Raw genomic sequence first — 23924 nt, forward strand, 5'->3', positions numbered from 1 at the left:
GATCAATTTGTCCAGTAGATACTGCAACCCAGGCCTTAAAATCATTCATCTACAATCAACAAGGGGAGACGGGAATCCTGGCAAATCTCCAGTTAGCAAGTACGAAGCTCAAAGAGCTAAACACTCTTTTACTTTTTTTTTTCTTTCTCTCTCTCTCTTTTTTTTTTTTTTTTTTCATGTTCTGAACCGCAGGAAAACCATGCAGTCCTTGTTCTTAAAGCGTTTCCTTAACACAGACAAGCTGAAAAGCTGTGCCTGCTTCGGTGAACAAAGCCTGACTGCGCGATCACGTTCAACACGAAGTTCTTCCCTTACGCGCGACCCACCCGCTCCGCGACCACCGGTCGCAGGAACACGACCCCGGCAGCGCAGAGTCTAATGATAGCGCGCCCTCTACCCGACTACGACGTCAGCGCCGAGTCCCGGGAGCACGGCGGGTAGTGGTCGGGCAGGTGGAGGCTAGAAAAGGGGGGCGGACCCGCGGTCACACCATCTTCCGCTTTCGTCATTTCCGGGTGCGACCGCCGCTTCTGTCCGGCTGAGCGCTGGACGCCTTGGGTCTTCTCTTATTGCATCTGGCCGTCTGGGCAACTGCCCCTTCCCTGTTCCCAGCGGGAAGGACATGAGTGTTCCTGGGCCGACGTCCCCGGACGGGGTCCTGGCAGGGCCACCCCACGGCCTCGGGGCCGGGAAGCTGACGCCAGGTACGTGCAATGGGGCGGGGCGGGCGGCCGGGACCCGAGGGGCTGGGTCTCCCCGGCTCCTTCGCGCGGCAGGGCTGCTGGTGTCGGAGGCTCTGGCCCCAGCGAGGAAGTGGGGCATCGCGTCAGCCCCGGTGCGGAGCTGAATGAGTGGGAAACGAAGTCTGGGGGGAAGGCGGTGTTTGGGGGGCGGGTGATGGTGAGGTCATTCTGCGTTCGTGTGTCGTTGGCTGTTGAGTCGTCTGTCAGAAAGATCGGTTCTGTGGTTCAGAGAATTGAGGTATCCACGTTTTACTGACCGCACACCCATGAGTTGCTTGTTGACATTCCTCCAGCAGCTTTCTCAGCCTGAGTTCCTGGAGAGATTTAAGCCCGAATACCCAAAGGCATTCATTGACTGTAATAAATTGTCTTGCCAGGCATCCCGAGTGGTACTATTTATGTCCCATCCTTAGGAGAATTGAGAAAATCGTCAAGACAGTTTCTGTTCAGATGAGGAACCCCAAATGAGGAAGGCTGCAGGGCTTTATGTGTTTCTTTTACCTCCAGTTCTAGGAATAGAGGGGCTGCTTAAAAATAGTGCTTTTAGGGGCGCCTGGGTGGCTCAGTGTTATCTGCCTTCAGCTCAGGTCATGATCTCAGGGTCCTGGGATCGAGCCCCGCATCGGGCTCTCTGCTGAGTGGGGAGTCCGCTTCCCCCCCCCCCCTCTCTGCCTGCCTCTCTGCCTACTTGTGATTTCTCTCTCTCTCTCTCTGTCAGATAAATAAATAAAATCTTTTAAAAATATAGTGCTTTCAGCCTTTTCTTGGTCATGCTCTTCCTCAGTGATCGCCCCCTCTTTACTCTTTCATAAGCTGCTTCTATTAATATAACTTCCTTTGTGTATATGTGCAGCTTGGGTTCACTTGCCTCTCTGCTTTCTGGATATTTTGACATCTAACTTCGCATATAGGGTGTGCATAAGTAAAAGTCAATGTCTGATTCTATTAATGGTGCCAAGTCACTCTCAGTTCAGACTTTGACATTACTCTTGACTTTCCTCTCACTTGCCTCCTACCTCCATTTAGGGGATTCTGCTATGCAATTTCCATTTCCTCTCTCTAGTTTCACTCTCAAGGACAGTTCTAAGGCTATCCACTTACAGTCTTACTCTTCCACTGCACTTGTCCCACTGTTGTCATATCACTTCCCAAAAATACAGCTCCAGTCATGTAATTTTCTTGCTTGGAAACCTTAAAATGGCTCCTTATTACTTACCAAAGAGCCAAATCCCTTGACACTCAGGGTTCCTCACGGGCTGGCCACATGGTCTTATAAGGTCACTATTGCATATGTCCTATGTTCTAGACACTCCAAACTACATCCTCTTTCTAAAGCAAGCCCATATTTCCACCTTTCCTTTTAATGCCTTTTTTTTTTTTTTTTTAACTATATGGTATTCCTTCCTCTCCTTTAGAACTCTTACCCATTTGGAAATAGTGACCTTCAAAGATTGTTAGTAGGAGTATGAACTGGTGCCCTATCTTAGGAAGGCAGTTTTGCAATGTCTGTTTAAGAAATGCATAAACCGTTTATCCCATCATTCTATTTCTAAGAATTTATCCTACAGAAACATTGACATGGATATGCAAAGACAAGCAAGGAAACTAATGGTAACATTGTTTGGAATAGCAAAAAGTGAAAATAACCTAAATACCAATTCTTAGGTATCTTAGTCTACATGGGCTGCCACAACAAAATACCGTAGGCTGGGTGGCTTAAACAACAGACACTTACTCTTTGAAGTTCTGGAGTTCTACAAAGTCCAGGATCTATGTGCTGGCCAGTCAGGTCCTGGTGAGATCCCTCTTCTGATGTTGCAGACAACTGCCTTCTCACTGTTTCCTCACACAGTGGAGGGAGAGACTTTTGGATTCTTTTTATCTTTTAAGAATAATAATCCCATCATGGGGCCCCACCTTCATGTCTTCATCTAAACCTCATTATTTTCCAAAGGCTCTACCTCCAAATACTTTTATGTTGGAGGTTGGGACTTAAACAAAAGGATTTTTGAGTGGGGGAGGGATACAAACGGGTAACAGAGAATAGTCCATAATAGAGAACTAGTAAACAAAATATGGTAGAATTCTATTATGTTAGAAATAATGTAGTGGATGCATATATATGTATATTGAAGGTCATCTAAAATGTATATTTAAGAGAAGAACAATATGTGTTGTATTTCATTTATGATTAAAAAAGGGTTTTGTTTTTTTTTAAGATTTTATTTATTGGGGCGCATGGGTGGCTCAGTGGGTTGAAGCCTCTGCCTTCGGCTCAGGTCATAATCTCACGGTCCTGGGATTGAGCCCTGCATCGGGCTTCTTGCTTGGCGGGGAACCTGCTTCCTCCTCTCCCTCTGCCTGCCTCTCTGCATGCTTGTGATCTCTCTCTCTCTATCAAATAAAAAAATTTTTAAAAAAGATTTATTTATTTATTTGACAGAGAGAGAGCAGGAGAGCATAGGCAGGGGGAACGGCAGAGGGAGAGGGAGAAGCAGGCTCCCTGACGTGGGGCTTGATCCCAAGACCCTGGGATCATGAGTAGAGCTGAAGGCAGTTGCCCAACCAACTGAACCACTAGGTGCCCCTAAAAACAGGGTTTATGCATGGATATGCAGAGATAATTTTTTTGAAGCCTGTGTATGAAACCACAGTGTGATTAGTGTAAGGGAGTGAGAGTTTTTTTTTTTTTTAAAGATTTTATTTATTTGCTTAAATATATTATTTATTTGACAGAGAGAGAGAAAAAGCACACATGAGCACACAAGCAGTGGGAGTGGCAGGCAGAGGAAGGAGAACAGAGAGGCAAGCTTCCCTCTGAGCAGAGAGCCTGATGTGGGGCTCAATCCCAGAGTGGGATCGTGACTTGAGCCTAAGGCGGATGCCCAACTTACTGAGCCACCCAGGCACCCTTAAGATTTTATTTTTAAAGAAATCTCTACACCCAGCGTGGGGCTTGAACTCATAACCCCAAGACCAAGAGTCACATACTTTACCAACTGAGCCAGCCAGGTGCCGCAAGAAATAGTATTTTTACTTTTCACTTTATACTTCTCTCTTTTGTATTTCAAGTTCTTACAATGAGTGATACTTAAAAAGAAAATTATATCCATTCTGCAAGCTTAAGCTCCAGTTCCCACACTTCCTTTTAGAAGTTGTTCCCAGACTTCGCAGATGAACGTGATCTTTCTGTCCTTTGAATTCCCATAACAGTTTCTTTTTCTCTAATGGCACTTATTATATATTATGATTCCCTGCCCTTTCAGAGAAGGGGAGTTGCTTAGTTTATTCTTAAAACTTTGGAAATTGGTACACTAGTACCTCATATTAATACTAGTGTTTATCTATTGTTTCTTGTATGAGTAGGGTAAGGACCCCTTTCTTTTTCCTTAATCTCTCCCTTTACCTCCTTACTTTACCTCTCAAGATAAAGTACCTTGAATTTAGTGACTTGATGTACTTAGAAAGGTAAGTTAGATTCTTCCATAATAAACCAGAAGATTGGGGTAGAGTAGGGGGAGGTCTGTGAGTTAAAATGTTTATATAATATAAGGGAAGTGTATTAGTTGTTATTCCTTAAGGTTGACGTTTCTGTTGTTTGTCTGTAATACTTGTTTTCTATATTTCCTTAAAGAAAGTTGCTGTTGTTTGCCATGTTACTGTTACTTGGTAGGAGTAGTAAATGATGGCTCTTGATTTTAGATGTTTTTGAATGGCTGATACAAGTGCTTACACTGTTATTCAGAGGAGAAGTATGAAGCATAGTTCCTGGCATTACGTTGAAATTTGCATGCAATTATTATACACTATTTTCTATGGTAAATTAAGGTGCTAAGTCTCAAGAGAAATCCTTTGAAAGTCTTCTAACAAATGATAAACAACCTTCCTTTTACATGTAAATAATATATCAAGCTATATGCAAAGTAAATGTTGACTCACATTTTTACTTATATTCAATTGAAGAAAAAATTATTTTAGGCATTGCGTTTCTGCATGCTTTTGAAAAGAATGTATTGTTTTCTTTTCTTTTTTTTTTTTAAAGATATTATTTATTTATTTGACAGACAGAGATCACAGGCAGGCAGAGAGAGAGGAGGAAGTAGGCTCCCTGCGGAGCAGAGAGCCCAATGCGGGGCTTGATCCCAGGACCCTGGGATCATGCATGACCTGAGCCGAAGGCAGAGGCTTTAACCCACTGAGCTACCCAGGTGCCCCGAATATATTGTTTTCATTCAGTGACTGTTTCCCACTTCTAGGGGGACTCTTAATAATCCATTGAAAACTGTAAATCCTCTGCCCTTGAAAATACGTAAACACACAGAATATGTTTTGCAGGTGTTAATGTTCTTTTAATCCAGATTTTTCTTTATACTAGTAGTTTAAAAACATTTTTTGAGTGCTCATATCCTGTTTTTTAGAGGACTCTCAGAAGGTAAAACTAAAAAAAAAAACAAAGGAAGGATGCCTATAGTATCCTGTGTGTGCTTTGAACCCCACTGCCAACCCCCTCCCTCCCCTCTACTCTCTTACCCCCATGTCCATTTACACAACTCCTACATCTAATTTTTTTCTGGGGACAGGTTTAAGTGACACTTCGCCAGATGAAGGGTTACTAGAGGACTTGACTGTAGAGGACAAAGCTGTGGAGCAGCTGGCAGAAGGATTGCTTTCTCACTACCTGCCAGATTTGCAGAGATCAAAACAAGCTCTTCAGGAACTCACGTGAGCTAACAGAAACCTTAGATGCACTCATTTCCCCTTTGGCATAGTTATAACTTATTGTATATGTGTATATAAACTGTATTAAGGTATAACATTTTGTAACATTGAGTAGTTCTGTCTTTAGTGGTGGCAGTTGGGAGTGAAGGAGTACTTAGTAATCTAAATGTTAAAAAGTGAGACGTGCCCGGCTGGCTCAGTCCCAGAAGCAGGAGCATGTGACTCTGCATCTTGGGGTCCAGAGTTCAAACTCCACATTGGGCATAGAGATTACTTAAATGAATAAAACTTTAAAATGTAAAAAGTGATATGAATATTACTTTTAGAGTGTTTGGTCTTTTATAAGAGGTACCCCTAAATCTGATCTGGACTGTTTGATTAGTTTTGGTGTTTTACCATTATTTTATGAAAACATTGCCTACTGGGAGTGTTGTGGGATGGGCAGACGCCAGTTTTTGAGTAGTGTTGCAAAATTGCCTCCGTCAGAGCCACATTTGTTTTCAGTCACTGGTTTGCGTGAGTTGATAAAAGTTTGTAAGTGTCTTTTTTTGAGAGGACCCATTTAATTCTAGCAGATAAGTCTACTTAACTAAAGGATTGGAGGATGTACCAAGAGAAAAAAGGGATTTCATGAAGTAGGATCAATATGCAAAATAAATACTAACTTTATCAGCTCCCAGAAGAGCAGACTGAACTTGTACTTCCTCTTGGGTAGGACCTTGCTTGGTTGCCCAAACTGGCCTATCATTTCTTTTCGTGGTCGTTAGCTATGAACCAGCTATGAGCTGCTGCTGCTCTAAGACCTACGCTTTGAAAACTTACCTTAAAAGCCTGTAGTAGGGCAAAAGGAGAGGATCAATCAACCACTGTCCATTTTCTACATATTAGTAAGGAATGTTACAGTCCTTGGATTTGAAGGTGATAAATGAGTGTGAAAGTGGTGCTGTGTTCTCCTCTATGTGGGATCCTCCTGGAGTTAGGGAGTTGGCAGCACTCCTGGTTTTCTGCTAGTTCCAGTGGCATTTTTTTTAATCCCTAGTGTGTGGTAGTCCTTGTATTTCTTTTTTTGTTAAGTAGATTGAAGCAGTGATTTTTAAAACAAAGAAAGCAGAACTAGAACATCTTAAATTTTTAATCTTTCCTTTACAGGCTCCCTAGACCACTTTTGATTAAGAAAGCTGTAGAAAGTAACTGCCACAAGCATATGCCAGGTGGCGGCACGTGTCAGTTTTCCACAGAGTCCTGCTTTGCAGGGGTGTCTGAATGCGCTGCTTGGGGTCTCCGGTCACACTTACTAGAATCAGTCCTGGCAGAGTTTGGTCCACAGGTCAATTCTCCCTGTATTTCTTTGAAAACTCTTCAGCATTCTGACAGAATTTTTTATGGCCCTTAGAGTATTGTTCAGCTAGATCAGCTCTAAGTGGGTGCTCCAGCTGGTGGTCATTCACCAGTGCTATGAGGGACAGGATTACTTGGTCGGTTTTGGTTTCTTGCTTCCAGTTTTCAGCACTAATTACTGGCAGACAGACCTGCCCCTTTTCATCGATGTTCCAGTGATCAGTCTTTGTTTTAAATGTGATCTTTTGGTGGTTTGAGTAGTATCTGCTGGAAAATTGATTTCGATTCTCAAGGCCCCGTATTCCTTATATTTGAAAGCCAGTCCATTTTTGTGGCAAAAAATCATAAAAATTTTGTAGGGGAGTTTGGATGAAGTATGTCAGACTGAAGAAAGATAAACTCTGCAAGCAAAACATGTCTGAATAGCAGTTTGCATACAGGGAGCTGGGAAGCACAGTTTAATTGTAGAGTTTAATTGATGACATTGGCTACAATTCAGTGTTTTAAGTAATCTCACCTTCCAAGGCCCCTAAATGATGATGGTGACGACGATGATGATGATGGTAAACTCAGCTGCTGTTACTATATAGACTACTTGCCCAGGACATTGTATACTATATCTCAATCCCAACACCTTATGTAGTATTAATATTATTGCTGTTTATAGTTGAGGAAACCGAGGTCCAGAAAGGTCAGTAAATTGAAAAAGATTACACAGGCAGTGGTTAGTGGTAGAATTAATAACTAAATGTGATGAGTAAGCAGTTACACCTCTGTAGCATTAAGGAAAGATATGCAAACTTCAGAGAAAGAAAAAAGAGAGCTGTTTTCTAGTAGTTGCCTCTTCCATCATTCTCTCCACAAATCCCACTGCTGTTAAAGTTTTCGGGGGAGGAGTACTGAACTGAGAGGCAGCTGGGATCCTGTACTGGCTGTGTTATCAAACAGTTTAATTTTCATTAAGCCATTTACATGTGGTTTACATGTAGGCTTATAGGCCTACAGAGGTGAAGGAGAAGGTTGTAGTAGACACAAATCAAGTTTACTTTGTAGCCAACAGTGGGTAGGGAAGACCAAGAACAAAACATGACTTTATATATAAGAAAGGTTATGAATATTCTTATACATGTGTTCAATTTAAGAACATTGGAAAGAAAGAAAAAAGAGGTTCTGGGACCTAGGTCCTAAAAGTCTCTAGCAAAGTACTTGTAAGTATCCTTAGCGGGATTCACTTTGAGATAATTCATGCTTCGACCTTCCAAGGAAATAGTTTTTTTCTTGCAGGATCATTCCCCAGATACTGCATCAAGGCCTCCCAGTCACTCCCAGCATATGTGCCATAGATTATACAAAACTTTAAGGGGAAGGAAAGCCAGTCATTTCTGCCTGATAAGGTAGCTAGATATTCTGTGGAATCTTCTTCTAGAGTGTCTAGACTTAAGGATCATGAAAACACTACTTAGAATTACTATTTTATTATAAAGGATACACATCAGGACCAGCCGCATGAAGGGACACATAGGGGTGGGGTTTGGGAGTTATCTTCACCACAGAGCTTCAGTGTTTTCTCCTATTGAAATTATTTTTTTTTTGAAGATTTTATTTATTTGACAGAGAGATATAGAGTGAGAGAGAGAACACAAGCATGGGGAGCAGCAGGTAGAGGGAGAGGGAGAAGCAGAACTCCCTGCTGAGCAGAAAGCCCCATTCGGGGCTGGATTCCAGGACCCTGGGATCATGACCTGAGCTGATGCCCAAACAACTGAGCCACCCAGGCGCCCTTCTCCTAGTGAAATTAGGGCACGTGATCTTCCTGGCACAAAAATGTGTTTACCAACCAGAAAGTGCTACTGAGCTTCAGTGTTTTTTTTGGTGTGTTTTTTTTTTTTTTTTAAGAGCCTGTTTATTTATTTGACAGAGCGAGAGATCACAAGTAGGCAGAGAGGCAGGCAGAGAGAAAAGGGGGAAGCAGGCTCCCTGCTGAGCAGAGAGCCTGACGTGGGGCTCTATCCCAGGACCCTGAGACCATGACCTGAGCGGAATGCAGAGGCTTACCCCACTGAGCTGTCCAGGTTCCCCATGAGCTTCAGTGTTTTAAGTTTTTATTGGGGCTTCGCTCTGTAAGCATAATTGATTGGATCATTGGCCTTGTAATTGAACTCACTCTCCAGCACTCTCCCCTCACCTCCCTTCTGTGGAGAGAAGACTACTAACAGTCATGGTATCATGAGGACTGATATTACAAGGTTCAAAGCCCCAACTCTTTAACCACATGATTGATCTTTCCTGCATGACCAGCCCTTATCACCTCATTAGTATAAACTCTGGGATGCTCCAAGAGGGATTTGTGAATAATGAAGATACTCCTATCATTTGGGGACTTACAAGTGTCTTAAAATAGGCATGTCAGGAACCTGGGACAAAGATCAAACAAATCCATGATTATACGCTAAGTGTCTATTCAGATCTTTGGCCTATTTTTAAATTGGTTTTGTTATTTTCTTATTGTTGAGTTTTAAGTGTTCCTTGTATACTTTTGATACAAATCCTTTATGTGTCTTGCAAATATTTTCTCCAAGCGCTTGGTTTGCCTTTTTGTTCTCTTAATAGTGTCTTTTACAGGGGCGCCTGGGTGGCTCAGAGGGTTAAGCCTCTGCCTTCAGCTCATGTCATGATCTCAGGGTCTTGGGATCGAGTCCCACATCGGGCTCAGCAGGGAGCCTGCTTCCTCTTCTCTCTCTGCCTGCTTCTCTGCCTACTTGTGATCTCTGTCTATCAAATAAATAAATGAAATCTTTAAAAAAAAAATAATGTCTTTTACAGGGCAGAAGTTTTTTTGTTTTTGTTTTGTTTTATTTTGTTTTGTCTTTGTTTTTTTGTTTTTTATCAGAAGTTATTTATTTTTTAAAAAGATTTTATTTATTGATTTCCAGCAGAGAATGAGTGCGCATATGAATGAGTGGGGAAGAGCCCAGTGTGGGGCTTGACCCCAGGACCCTGAAATCACGACCTGGGCCGAAAGGCAGACGCTTAACCAGCTATGCCATCCACGCTCCTGAGCAGAAGTTTTTAATTTAATCAATCAGTTAATTAATTTTATAAGTTTTTTATTTTAAAAGTCTGACTTATACTAACATTTTTTTTTATGGATCATACTTTTGATATTTTGTGTAAAGGTTCATCTCCAAACCAGGGTCCCCTAGATTTTCTCTTGTGTTTCCTTCTAGATTTTTTAGAGTTTTACATCTTTAGATCTGTTGTCCATTTTGAGTTAATTCTTATGAAATTAGAAGGTCTGTGTTTAGGTTAATTTCTTTGCACATCACTGTCCAATTGTTCCCTCACCTTCGTTGAAGACTATCCTTGCTCCACTGCATTGCCTTTGTTCTTTTGTCAGAAAACCATTGACTCAATTTTTGTGGGTCTATTTAAGAGCTTTCTATATTCTATACTGTTTCATTGATCAATGTGTTCTTTCACCATTATCATGCTGTTTTGATTTGTGTAATTTTACAGTAAATCTTGAAATTGGGTAGTTTAATTCTTCCAATTTTGTTCTCCATTGTATGTTGGCTATTCTAAGTTTTTGCCTTTCTGTATGAATTTTAGAGTCAGTTTGTTGATACCTATGAAATAACTTCGTGTGTTTTTTAAATTGAGATTGCATAGAATCCTTAGATCAACTTGGGAAGCACTGGTTTCTTAACAATATTGAGTTTTTTATTCTATGTATTTGGAATATCCATTACTTAGATCTTTTTAAATTTCTTTCATTAGAGTTTTATAGTTTTTGCATATAATTCCTGTGTATATTTTGTTGGATTTATATCAAAGTATTTATGTGAAGGGGGTTATTATAAATGATAACATTGATTTTTCTAATTATCACTCCTGACTTTTATACATTAACCTGGTGTGCTGAAAAGTTGCTATACTCATATACTTTGTTACAGATTTTTTGGGATTTTCCACATAGGCAGTCATATCATCTGACAAAGAGTTTTATGTCTCCCTTTCCAATCTGTATACCTTTTATTTCTTTTTCTTCTCATTACATTAGCTGGAATTTCCAGTATGATGTTGAATAGGAAGTGAAAGCAGGCAATCCTCCTTACTCCTTATAAGGGGAAAGCATCTAGTTTCTCACAAGTGTGGTGTTAGCTATAGGCTTTAAAAAAATATTTTTTTTTTTTATCAGGTTGATCAGATTCCTCTCTCTTTCTATTTTGTTGAGAGTTTTTAATCACAAATGGATGTTGGATTTTATCAAATAACCTTTCTGCATCTTGTAATAGGACCAAATGATTTTTCTTCTTTACTCAATTGATATCCTGGATTTCACAGATTGATTTTCAAATGTGGAACCAGCTTTGCATACTTTCAATAAATCTCACTTGTTGTGGTATGTAATTCTTTTTATATGTTGTTGGATTCATTTTGTTAATATTTTGTGGAGAATTTTTTGTATTTCTGTTCATGATAGATACTGGTCTATAGTTTTCCTTTCTTGTAATATCTTTATCTGGTTTGGGTTTTAGTGTAATGTTAGCCTCATAGAATGAATTAGGAGGTGCTGCTTCTGCTTCTGTTTTTTGGATGCTGTTGTGGAGAAGTGGTATAATTCCTTCCTTAAATGTTTGGTAGCAATTACATGTAAAGCCTTCTGGTTCTGGTATTTTCACTTATTGATTGAATTCCTTTAACAACTAGAGGCCTATGTAGATTATGTGTCTCCTTGTATGAGTTTTGGAAGTTTGTGTTTTTCAAGGAATTAGTCGTTTCCATCTAAGTAATCAATTTTGTGGACAGAATTGTTGAAAATATTCTCATCTGATCCTTTTAATATGCATGGAATTAATGATGATATCTCCTATAACGTGTCTTAAGCCCTTGTGTGTCTGGCCAGAGGTTTATTAATTTTATTGATCTTTTGAAGAACAACAACTTTTGGCTTCATTGATTTCTCTTTACTGTTTTCTAGTTGTAACAGTCTGTCATTGCTGTTCTGCTTATGTCAGGCCATTGACTTGCTGGGTTCTCTTATTTGTTGTGTTTTTCACTTTCTGTGGTCTCCACTCAGAGCTGAACAGACAAACTTGTTACTTGAGGGGAATGCCAAGCTCCTTGCTGGATGGTGAAGGTGTAACTGCTCTTCATTCTCCTCATTGCTATTTCTTTTTTTCTTCATTCTCTGTTTAGCATAGTTTTGCAAGGAAATCATGTCCTATTTTGCTTTGCCTGTAGTATTCTTTAAAATGTTTAATTCAGGGGCGCCTGGGTGGCTCTGTGGGTTAAAGCCTCTGCCTTGGCTCAGATCATGATCCCGGGGTCCTGGGATCGAGCCCCACGTGGGGCTCTCTGCTCCACGGGGAGCCTGCTTCCTCCTCTCTCTCTGCCTGCCTCTCTGCCTACTTGTGATCTCTGTCTGTCAAATAAATAAATACAATCTTTAAAAAAATGTTTAATTTATTAAACATTTTAATGTTTACTTAAACAGTAAGTGTTTAACTATATACAGTGTTACTTATTCCTGTGCTACTAGCGCTGGTTGATCTGGAGTGGAGTATCAGGGAAGTTGGCTTCTGTTCTTCAATGGAAGGTTTTGAATCAGAATTTTAATGAGGACCCTTAGATGTTACCTGGTTGGACCTTCTCACTTTATAAATAAAGAAATTTAGGACCAAAGAAATAAACTAAATATCCAAGGTCTCACAACTGGTTCTTTTTTTTTTTTTTTTTTTTTTAAGATTTTATTTATTTATTTGTCAGAGAGAGAGAGCGAGAGCACAGGCAGGCAGAGTAGCAGCAGAGGCAGAGGGAGAAGCAGGCTCCCTGCTGAGCAAGGAGCCCAGTGTGGGACTGGATCCCAGGCCGCGGGGATCATGACCTGAGCCAAAGGCAGCCGCTTAAACCACTGAGCTACCCAGGCGTCCCCACACAACTGGTTCTTGATGGGGAACCTTGTGTTTCCTAGTCCTTTTTTTTTTTCATCTTACTTACCTCTTTTAATTTAGTATTCACTAAATGCATTGATAACTAACTGCATTTTACCCAACTCTAACCTAAAAAGTCATTGCTCCTCATTTCCTTTATGGTAATTTTGCAGTTTTAAAATACACAAAATCAAGTTTTGGGGGCAAGATAGTATAAAAAAACTTTTTTGGATTCTATGTCATTTTGGATAATAGAGTTGCTAGAAATAGCAAATAATAAAATGATTTTAAATGATATGGTGATTTGAGTTATCCACAGTTAGATTCAGTTAATAGAAGTATTATTTATTTAGGCAAGAATAAAAGATTTACAGTTACCAGAATGAGGCTTTGAAGTAATAATAACAACATTATTACTGATATTTTATCTTTTTTTTTTTTTTCAAGTGGGCTCCATGCCAAATGTAGAGCCCAGTGTGGGGTTTGATTTCATGACCGTGAGATCAAGACCAGAGTTGAGATCAAGAATCAGACACTTAACCAACTGAGCCACCTAGTCCTCTGGAATATTATTTTGGAAAATATTTTGTTAAGCCAAATAAGTCTCAGAAAGGCAATACATATTCAACTTAATTTTTACTTTTGACATTAACCAAGATGAAATGTGATTCCAGCACTTATAGTATGTACAATTTATTTTGGCTATGTGCTTTTGTTTCAGACAGAACCAAGTTGTATTACTAGACACACTGGAACAAGAGATTTCGAAATTTAAAGAATGTCATTCTATGTTGGATATTAATGCTTTGGTAAGTATGATTTAGTTGACACAGCGTAATGAGAACTGGCTTAGAAAAAGCTGGGTTTATCCTGTGCAACTTTGTACTTAGGTATATTTAGGATCTTTTCCTCTGATTTTTAATGGTTAGAATTTGTCTTTTAACAGGAAACCTTGATTTACTTTACTAGAACTTCCATTGTCTTGAATTGTTATCTTTCAAATGTTGAATTTATAGTAGAAAATGGAAATTATTTGTGAATGTCTGGAATAGATTTGCTCATAATAATGAAAGACTTCTAAAAGAGAACTAAAAGAACCGAAAGTAAGGAACTTTAATGGTACTGTTTTCCCTTAAGGAAAGTGCATCTCTCTTCCTAATCAGTTACATGACTTTTTAAAAATCAGTACTTTAGGGACGCTTGGGTGGCTCAGTGGGTTAAGCCGCTGCCTTCGGCTCAGGTCATGATCTTGGGGTCATGGGATCGAGTCCTACATTGGGCCCCTTGCTCGGCAGGGAACCTGCTTCTCTCTCTGCCTCTGCCTGCCTCTCTTCCTACTTGTGTGTACTCGCTTACTCTCTCTCTCTCTCTGGCAAATAAATAAAATCTTTTAAAAAAAAATCAGTACTTTATTTAATTGTATGTATTCATAATACCATAACCTAATAATACTGAAATGGACCCTTCGGGGGTCCTCTTATAGATCCTTTTATCTTTCAGTATATGTGATAGTAGTGAATTTCATCAGAAGCTCTATAGCTTTTTGATGAGAGGAACTGATACTCTATTTTAAGAAACAGGGAGCTAACAAAAATTAGGAATTTGTGGCTAGCTTTCTGTTCACCTTAAGCAATAGCTTGGTTTGCGTGATTTTATGGACTTTCATATGTATGTCAAAAAAATGGACTTTTTGTTGAACAAATGTGGGTCATTAATGTTTTCCCTTTGTAATGATCAAAAACAAGAGTTCATCTTCTCTAGCATTAGGCAGAGGCCTTTGTAAATACAAAGTCTTCCACTTAATGGTTTTCTAACTTGTAAAGGACGTGGACAAGGCTATGCTGACCTACTTTTGTCTTCCCCACTGAATTCATATTGCAGCAGAAGAAACATTTGCTGAGTGAATGAATGCTAAATGAATGAACCAAGAAGGTGTAATAGTATTGCTTCAGTCTGCAGGGGTCTTCCTGTTTTTAACTCTCTCAGCCCAAGAGTGGTTCGGTTATCATTCAGAATCTGAAAACTGTAAGGCCCAGAGAAAGAGAGAAGGAAGAGAGTCTGTGAGTTCTAGAGCTCATCAGACTTAAGACTTTACTTGTGGATATATGTAGGTTGCTAATTTCTTTACTGGTGCTTCTCTCGTTATTGTTACTTGGTCTTCTCTTTCTGTTAACCTTGGCTCCTGAGAATGAGGTGCTTTTTTCCTTTGCTCCCATCTCTGGTTGAGATTCCATCTATATGTCTACATATAGCATGACTTGGGAAGAAAAGTGTCCTTACAGAAGTGGTTCTGCTTGGTCTGACTTTAGAAGCCCAAGGAACATGACCAGGTTTGTCCACAGCCCTCTCAGGATTTTCTGGCCATAGCTTGGTTTTTTCTGATGGATGGACACTTCACTGAAATTGTTCCGTGTACCCTGGCTCAGGCTCTCCATTGTCAAGATAGTAGAATGTTCTACTTTTTCTTACATGAAACCGATAGCATTACTGGATAGTTTTAATAAAATTTTGGGATTCTGATGTGTGTTTTTAAAGCAAAACATTACCTGTACACAATATAAATGTCTATTTTATGTTTAGTAACTGTTTTCAATTTGAACTAAATCCAGTGTTTTCAAATACCTATTAATGGTTTAAATGGAAATTTGAATTTTGGCATTAAAATGTGGGGATAATTAAGGCTTTAAAAGATGTGACCAGTTGAGGTGGAATGAAATGTAATTGATAACTCATCCATTTTACTATTTCAATCTGTTCCCCCCACCCCCTTTTTTAAAATTTCAGCCTATTTTAACTTGACTTTTCATTTCCTTTTCCATGGTTAGTTCACTGAAGCTAAACACTATCATGCTAAGTTGGTGAATATAAGAAAAGAGATGCTGATGCTTCATGAAAAGACGTCCAAGTTAAAAGTGAGTCGAAAATTCTTTCACATTCTTTATAGAAGTAGAGGTTTAATTGTCTGTTTTTTTCAGTATTCATTTTCTGATTTCTTAGATACCCATATTCAATAACATACTTAATTCATGGTTCACTGTTTAAAACACATTCTACTCTGGGCTTTTCTACTAATAGCTGGACTAAGATACTTGTGTTTTCATTTTCCCTGCTGTTCTCATTCAGTAAGTTTGGAGTAAGAAATTAATTTTTTATATTAATTAAAGTATATTTTATATTAAAGTATTTAATATTTTTATATTAAATTTTTATGTTAAATTACCCAGAGCAATTTTAAAAGTTAAACATGAAATTTATTAACACATGTGGATTACCTCAAGTCAGAGCGCTGCTACTTTGAAATGAGGCCACAGCTGATAAGCCTTGATTGTTCTCTCGGTTTTAAATTTTTTGACACAGAAAAGAGCCCTTAAACTGCAGCAGAAGAGGCAGAAAGAAGAGTTGGAAAGGGAGCAGCAACGTGAGAAGGAGTTTGAAAGAGAAAAGCAGTTAACTGCCAAACCAGCTAAGAGGACGTGAGAAGCTGAGAGAATGTGTGTGTGTCCCCGCTTCCCTGCCCGTGTGGCTGGCATCCAGGGTGGCCTCAGTGTAGACTGGAGTGAAGGTAGTGCCTTACACCACCGTCTCACGTCTTGCAGTTCTTTCCCCAGGACTGCTATCTCTGTATCTTCATTTCCACACTCAAGAAGCTTCCCCCCTGAGCAGAAGAAATAATATCACTCGGTTTGAGTATTTATGTGTAATTTTCCAACTTCTGTTGTGCATAATTTTCAAATTTATTATTTTGGCCTTGAATGATATATAAACTGGGACATGGAAAGTTGTTAAAAACTAGGATGAGTCTTGTAGCATCTTGGTAAGTGTGGATTTAAAAGATTCAGTTTCTTATTTATGGAATAACTTGCCTTTCTGGCAACCCAGTGCTAGTTTTTGGTAATTGCCTTTTTGTTGTTTGGTTAAGAAGAAATGCTAACTGTTTAATCACATATGCCATTGGAAAAGAGTTGGTATAAGCCTTTGTGAAGAAGATGATGGAGACATGTGTACACAGGAAATAGCATCTTAGACGTGGGACAGGTGGGCAAGATTCCAGACAGATCCTGCTAACCATCTCCTCTGCTCCCTAATGTTGCTCTTTGTTCGTATGTTCTCCATGCTGAAAGTAGATGATCCCTACTTCTAATGTCTGACAAGGGTGATAGAGCTGTCACGTGCTCAAGTAGGCTACAATATTTATAATACTTAGAGTTGTCACACACTGAGATCCAGTTGTCAAATTGATAAGATACGAGTCCAACTTTCCATTGGAAGGTCTGTCGCTAGGTCTGTCTGTACTCTGATTTGCTCTGTGGCCTTACATGTGGTTATTTTTCTTGTGCTTTTAAAAAAAATTCGTAAAGTAGAATGATACCTATAGCAACTATCGTTTTATAAATAATAAGAAGAATGGTGGAAAATTAGCAAATAGCTTCTTCACACAGAGGCAGCATGAATGATACCTTTAGTATTTTCTAGATTGTTCCCCTCCATATTTTCAGTAGAACCTATGTGAGGGAAATATCACATGAAGTTTCATTTAAGATTGAGAGTATATTATTCATTGTTTTAGAGTTATTTAATATGCAACTGGTCTTCAATCTCTATTACATAGAGACTGTACAGAACCTATAAAGGTGTATGCTTAGAACTGTGTATCTTTTGTAGTCTACATTACATTTTGGTAAGCTGGAATCACTACCTCTGATCTCATATCAGGCCAATTAATCAGGGAGAGGGCTTTAGATTTAAGCTGACTGCTCAAAACTGGTCTGTTTACAGGTTTTAAACAGTTTATTGGAAAGCCAGTCCCTTTAATGAATGAATTATGATCTCTCAATTTACTTGACTTTACTGGATATTTAAAAATACAAATAGATCTTATCTTAAAAGGCCGCATTTGCCCTCAGGCACTAGCTTAAACTTGCCCAGGGCAGGAGTCATTAACACCTGAATTGCTGAATGTCCTCATTTAGAAAGGTGGTGCATTGTTTTTCAGAGTGGTTTATGGGCCAGCTGCAGTGATTATTTAAAATGCTGGTTCCTGGACACCAAGCTCTGAATCTAACGGAAGCAGATCTGTTTGTTTGTTTTGTCTTTTTTTTTTTAAACCCCGCTGGTGATTCCTGATGTACCTTAAAAGTTGAGACCCACTGGTCTAGTGGTCTAGGTCAGAGGTTCACTCTAGGCTGCATGCCCTTATCACCTGGGAACTTAAAAATAAAACAAAACAAAACAGACATTCTGGAAGATTCTTACTCATTAGTTCTGAGGTGGGCCCGTGCAAATTTTAAGAGCTCCCCACACAAGTCCAATACAGGGAACTACCCATCTGGACTGTCTAGTGATTTATATTTATAAGGAATGAAATAGTTTAAAAAGCTACCCGGTAACTCTTGGGATTAATCTTATGAAGTGAATTCTGAACTGCTGCTTCTGATACAAAATCAGATTTAAGACTGAAGTAGATAGCAGGCAGGAAATAGATACAGAATTTTAGTTAATTAGTTGAATTTCTGTGACCTGTATTAAAGTAAATCATGTTTATTGTGTGAGTGGCAAGGCACATATACTTTTTGAATTGCATTTAAGGTTTGAAGATTTTTTAAAATGTCAAGAATAATATATTAGCAGTTACTATTTTTAGGTCAGTTGTAAATCAGAAGTACTGTTACATTGGTAATTACAATCTAAAACTTTAGCTGTATTTCAGTAGCATAGAAACATACTTTACTGACTAAACCTAAATGGAACCCTTATATTAGTCTTGAAATATTTTTGCATAATATAATGAATTGGTATTTGGTTTGAAAATAATTACTTTTAGTTTTTTGGTAGAAGAAATTGCCTTTGTTTTGAAGTATATCACATACATACTGAACTGAAATGATGACAATTAATTTTGTATTTACTTTGTGGTATTATGTAAATATGCAGACACTGAATGTAATATGGATTGTGTCTGCAGTGAGTGTTTGGGTGGATATAGTTCATAAATATGCCAGTTATACACCCTTGTACATTTGTCTGATTTTGAGCTTGTACAATGTGGACTACTTTTTACACATTTAATAAAAAAAGGTCTTGAATTATCCCAGGTCATTTATGAAGCTCTGTTTTGTACATAGCAATGTGTATTTCCCTTTATGCATATTATTTCAAACATTTCATTCCTTTGCTTTCCTCTCCTATTATCTACCTCTTAATGTTCTCTGTAGATTGTTTTACAAAATGACTGGTCTACTTATGAAATCCTTTTCGGAAAGATAATAGAGGAGTGCCTGGATGGCTCAGCTAATAACCATCTGCCTTCAGCTTGGGTCATGATCCCACGGTTCTGGGTTTGAGCCCCATATCAGGTTCCATGCTCAGTGGGAAACCTACTTCTCCTTCTACCCCTTCCCCTGCTTATTTTATTCCTTCTCTCTCAAACAAATTTTAAAAAAGAAAAGAAAAAAAAGAGAGTTGCATTCTCTACCCACTTAGCCAGTCAGGCACCCAGATAGTTCCTGTGTTGCGTATTTGTTCAAAGACTATGTTTATACAGATTAATCAGGTATTTAAGATTTGTTCTCTTGCATTTTCATACTCTTTTAGTTCTGTTTGAATGTATGAGGCCAGAGGCCATCCAATCTTCGGGTTTGCATTTGGATGAGACTAGGTTTATTTCAAAGCCATTAAGAGAGCAAAGAGAGTAGTCAAGGGAGACATTCTAATAACTAGTTTGAAAAGCACTTAGAGCAAAAATTCTGAAGAAACACAGTGTGATCAAAGAGAAGTAAAAGAGAAGGTCAAAGAGAAGTAAAATTTGGGGCAGTGTGGAAATGGTAATCAAGAAAGAGACAAGGGAAGGCCAAGACTGAAGTAGAAGGAAAGGTAATGATGTTTTGCAGACCTGTGTAGCCTGAAAAGAAGGGAAGCTGATAGGCATATACAGAATAATAAATTAGTAAAATCCACCTATTTAGCACAAGGTCGCCCTCCTACTGTCATCACTACATCCGAAATTGGAAAGAAAGTTGTAGCTGGCTGTTCATTCTGGTTTAGATCATAAATATATTCTTAATATGCTTCAGGAGGCCTGCAATGCTTCAGACTGGAAAAGGATGGGGCTGAAAATCTCTGAGCATGTGTGGGTGCTGCTTACTCCTATTCTAGGCTTGACTTTTATTAGAACTTTGGAAAAGGTAGTCAAGGGGGCGCCTGGGTGGCTCAGTTGGTTGGAAAAGGTAGTCAAAAAGTGTATTGAACACTGTGCAAGGGAATGTGGGAATCCTAAGCAACAAAAATGCGTATACAGACCAGAACGTTCTGGCCTCTGCTTTGGCCATAAAACTACAGTGTGTGGGGTTTTCGGAGTATAGTGGTTGGGACTGCAGCCTCTGAAGTCAGGCTCGTGTGATTTATACTCCTGATTATCTTCGGGCCTTGGACTTGTTTGATCCTCCTGTATCTCAGTTTTCTTTTCTTCTTCTTTTTTTTTTAAATATTTTATTTATTTGTCAGAGAGAGAGAGGAAGAGTGAACACAGGCAGACGCAGAGGGAGAAGCAGACTCCCTGCCGAGGAAGGAGCCCAATGTGGGACTCCATCCCAGGACGCTGGGATCATGACCTGAGCCGAAGGCAGCTGCTCAACCAACTGAGCCACCCAGGCGTCCCTGTACCTCAGTTTTCTAAACTGTAAGGTGGGATGAGTGTTTCTGGCTTTCTAATTTATAAGGTTTTATGATATCCACATAAAAACAAAGTAGAGCTCAGGAAATGGTGGATGTTAGAGTAGCTCGAGGTCACACATAGCCACAGGGCAGCGGTGTTTCTTTTGCCCCTTTATACATGTTGATTTTGGCTCCCTGGGTTTCCACTGGCAGGGATCCTTCATCCTGTAATGTCTGCCCATTGAGACACCTATTTGTTCTTTGCAGTCTTTTCCAAACCACTTCCTAAAGAATTTTTTTCTTGTGTTCTGTAGTACTTAATAATGCACATGCCTTCACATTTGCAGTATTAATTCTATGCTCACATGTATCTTAGGATCAAAGATAATTTGTAGTCTTTTTTTTTTTATTATTCCATAGTGCTGTTAGTGCTTGGTCTGTATTTGGTGTTCTAGTCAAGGTTCTCCAGAGAAACAGAAGCAATAGGGTGTGTGTGTGTGTGTGTGTGTGTGTGTTTAGAGAGAGAGGAGAAAGATTTATTTTCAGGAGTTGGCTCCCATGACTTTGGGGCTTGGTAATTCCAAAATCTGCAGGGCAGGCCTGCAGGCCAGAGACCCAGGGAAGAGCTGATGTTGCAGCTTGAGTTCAAAGGCATTCTGGAGGGAATTCTCTCTTGCTCAGGGGACCTAATAAGTCTTTTTGTATAGAGGCTTTCACCTGATTAAGGTACACCCACATTAGGGAGAGTACTCTTTAAGTCAAAGAAAAACCTTCACAGCAACATCCTGACTGACATTTGACCAAATACCTAAATACTATGGTCTAGCCAAGCTGCCATAGGAAATTAACCTCGGTTAAGAGCCTGAAATGAATCTGGTAGGAGAGAGAGATACAGATATTAAAAATAGCTGTAATTAAAAAACTGGATTCTGTGTCAAATAAGGAATATTACAATAAAAAGATTAAATTCTACAATGTAGACTAGCCTCAGGAGCCTGTAATCCTTGGGTAATCCAAGTTACTGCTTCCATTAATTCAGTTAGACTAAAAACATGATAGCCAGAGATAATGAATGTGCTTTTTAGATTTATACATTCTCTGTCAACTACGGGCTGTTCCAGTCTCTTAAAAACAGCTTCAAGGAAGAAGGTGAGCTGGTCTAGAGCAGGTTCAACAGCCAAACACAGACTTAGATTTAGAACCCGATAGAGCATGGATGGGATAATGCTGCCATCTTGTGGTTCTCTTTCCTCCCCTCGTTCTACAGGTTCTAGTGTTGTCTCTGATGAAATTTGGCTGAGGGTTTTCTTTCTTTCTTTCTTTTTTTAAAAGATTTTATTTATCTGACAGACGGAGATCACAAGTAGGCAGCGAGGCAGGCAGAGAAGGTGGGGGGAGCAGGCACCCTGAGCAGAGAGCCCAATGTGCCGCTCTATCCCAGGATGGAGAACTGAGCCGAAGGCAGAGGCTTTAACCCTCTGAGCCACCCAGGCGCCCCTGGCTTAGGGTTTTCAACTATAGTTTTAGGTAAGTCATGCTTTTCTGTATGGTCTGAACTTTTGCTTACACAGTGAGGTGTTTGAAAGTAATCTGTGTGAAATGTCTGATAAAGTTTACAAGTACACTTTTCTAACTTTTTGAGTCTTTGAGGGTTTTTTTTTTTTAGAGATTTAAAAAAATATTATTTTAATATTTAGTCAGTCTACCTCCTGACATGGGGCTCAAACTCACTACCTTATATGTTCTACCAACTGAGCCAGCAAGGGACCCTGAGTCTTAGTCTGATGGTGGGCTTGAGGGCTTTTATTTTTTTTTCCTCTCTCTTTCTTTACCTGTTGTGTAATTTATCATCAGCCACACTCAGTGTCCTGTTCTGAGAAAAACATTACAGGCCAGAGATCTCACTGTGGGCAAGTCCTGTGTTTTTATTCCCCCGAACTTACACATTGGGCCTCAGCTGATAGGATCTGGGATGGGCACCTAACCCAATGGCAGCAAATGCAGAGGCCAGTTGGTGAAAAGATAGCCTCGCAGTAAAAACTGCCTAAATGGGAACTACAGAGAATCTCACTGGCTTTGTTGATTACTATCTTGGCAATATATATTAGAATACTCACTCAGAATCAGTCCTTTAGTCATTGAAGGAGAAATAAGACATAGAAAGCAGATAGAGAATAGCTAAGTGAGGAGTAATGAACCATGAGCTTCCACTTCTAAAAAAGGCGACAAGGTGACCAGATCCCTCAAAATGCCATGGATCCTGAGCCATTTTCCTGTAGAAGGCTCTTTTCTTAGGTTCCTATGGGATTTGAGTGCAGAACTAAGTTGACTATTTTCCACAAGTATTTTATAATGCCTCCCTCCCATCTCCTTCCTACCTTTCCCATTTCTGAAGTCACCTGAACAAATCTCCACTTATTACAACTAAAATCACCTAACATTGTCATTGTTTTTCAGGTGACTCTAGAATGTTATAATTTTCAAAGTGTTTTAATATGCATGAACTAATTTAATAATGAAGATGCTACTTAGGAGCATAGGTATGTCCATGCCTGCTCACCCGGGAATTCAAGGAAGAAGAGGACAATGACCAGCGCCCAGGTGCAGTCCTGCTGTCAGCCACTCATCTGTTCTCATTGCTTTTTGGGTTTTTTCTCTTGTTCAGTTTCTTAGAGTATTTTCATCTTTCCGATCCCACTATACTTGCAACTTATTCTCAAGCCCAGCACTCAGAGCCCCAGCTCTGTGTAGCATCTGTCACATCCCAGGTGCCGCTTTACACATGTGTTACCTTGTACCAGCGGTAGTAGGAGGTCATCCCCATAACACTGCTCTTGTCACCATTTTCCAGATGAGGACAAGGGGTGGAGCTGGGATTTGGTTTAGGGAAAAACCCAAAGCTATTGCATTGCAGGGGAATTTCCCTGGGCTGGAGACCCTAGACACAGAGATTGTAACAATAGAATGTAAGAGTTTTACCTTAACTCTTGCGGTAAAACTGTACCAAGGATAGGGAGTTACATGGCTACACCATTTCATTTGCTAATCCTCTTAATGCATTCTGATAATATCACAAGAACGGAAGTGGAGGAGGCCTGAGCATCTCTGTTAGTAGAGAGGTGAGTGGGAAGACAGCACAGAACTCTGTGATTTAACTGCAAGGCTGACTGCAAAGCCCCACACCTCTCTGATAGAAACAAGCGATGCAGAGACTGGAACTGGGTGCGACGTAGTTCAGGAGCCTTGCCTTGAAATGGTAATGATGCTGGAGTTGACAGAAGCCAAGCCAAGCCTCTAGGAGGAATAAGGACAAGGACAGTCCCATTAAGGCTGTTCTGAGTCGTTTCTCCACCACCACCACGTCAAAAAAGCTACCTTTGATGTTGCCTCGCTGAGCCTGCATTTCTGGATCTTTGGCCTGTACCACTCAGCTCCAGCTCTTCTGTACCTTATTAACTCTGGGGGAAGAGCACAGGTAAGGTTGGAAGCCAGCTTTTCTCACTGGAGGACCTGGCGTCATTCAGTTTCCCCTGGGGGTAAG

At 39.8% G+C, this 23924-nt stretch overlaps 1 protein-coding gene across 1 annotated transcript; it reads left to right on the plus strand.

Moving 5' to 3' along the window:
- Positions 1 to 482: 482 nt before the first annotated feature.
- On the plus strand, positions 483 to 18819 carry BLOC1S6 (biogenesis of lysosomal organelles complex 1 subunit 6). The gene is made up of 5 exons (XM_013055509.2): positions 483 to 704; positions 5324 to 5465; positions 13455 to 13542; positions 15559 to 15645; positions 16091 to 18819. The coding sequence occupies exons 1-5, from the start codon at positions 623 to 625 to the stop codon at positions 16208 to 16210; spliced, it is 519 nt and encodes a 172-aa protein (XP_012910963.1). The 5' UTR covers positions 483 to 622; the 3' UTR covers positions 16211 to 18819.
- Positions 18820 to 23924: the final 5105 nt, after the last annotated feature.

The sequence above is a fragment of the Mustela putorius genome, unplaced genomic scaffold (assembly GCF_011764305.1).
Source record: "Mustela putorius furo isolate JIRA1106 unplaced genomic scaffold, ASM1176430v1.1 tig00003898_pilon_pilon_pilon, whole genome shotgun sequence".
Taxonomy (NCBI): domain Eukaryota; kingdom Metazoa; phylum Chordata; class Mammalia; order Carnivora; family Mustelidae; genus Mustela; species Mustela putorius.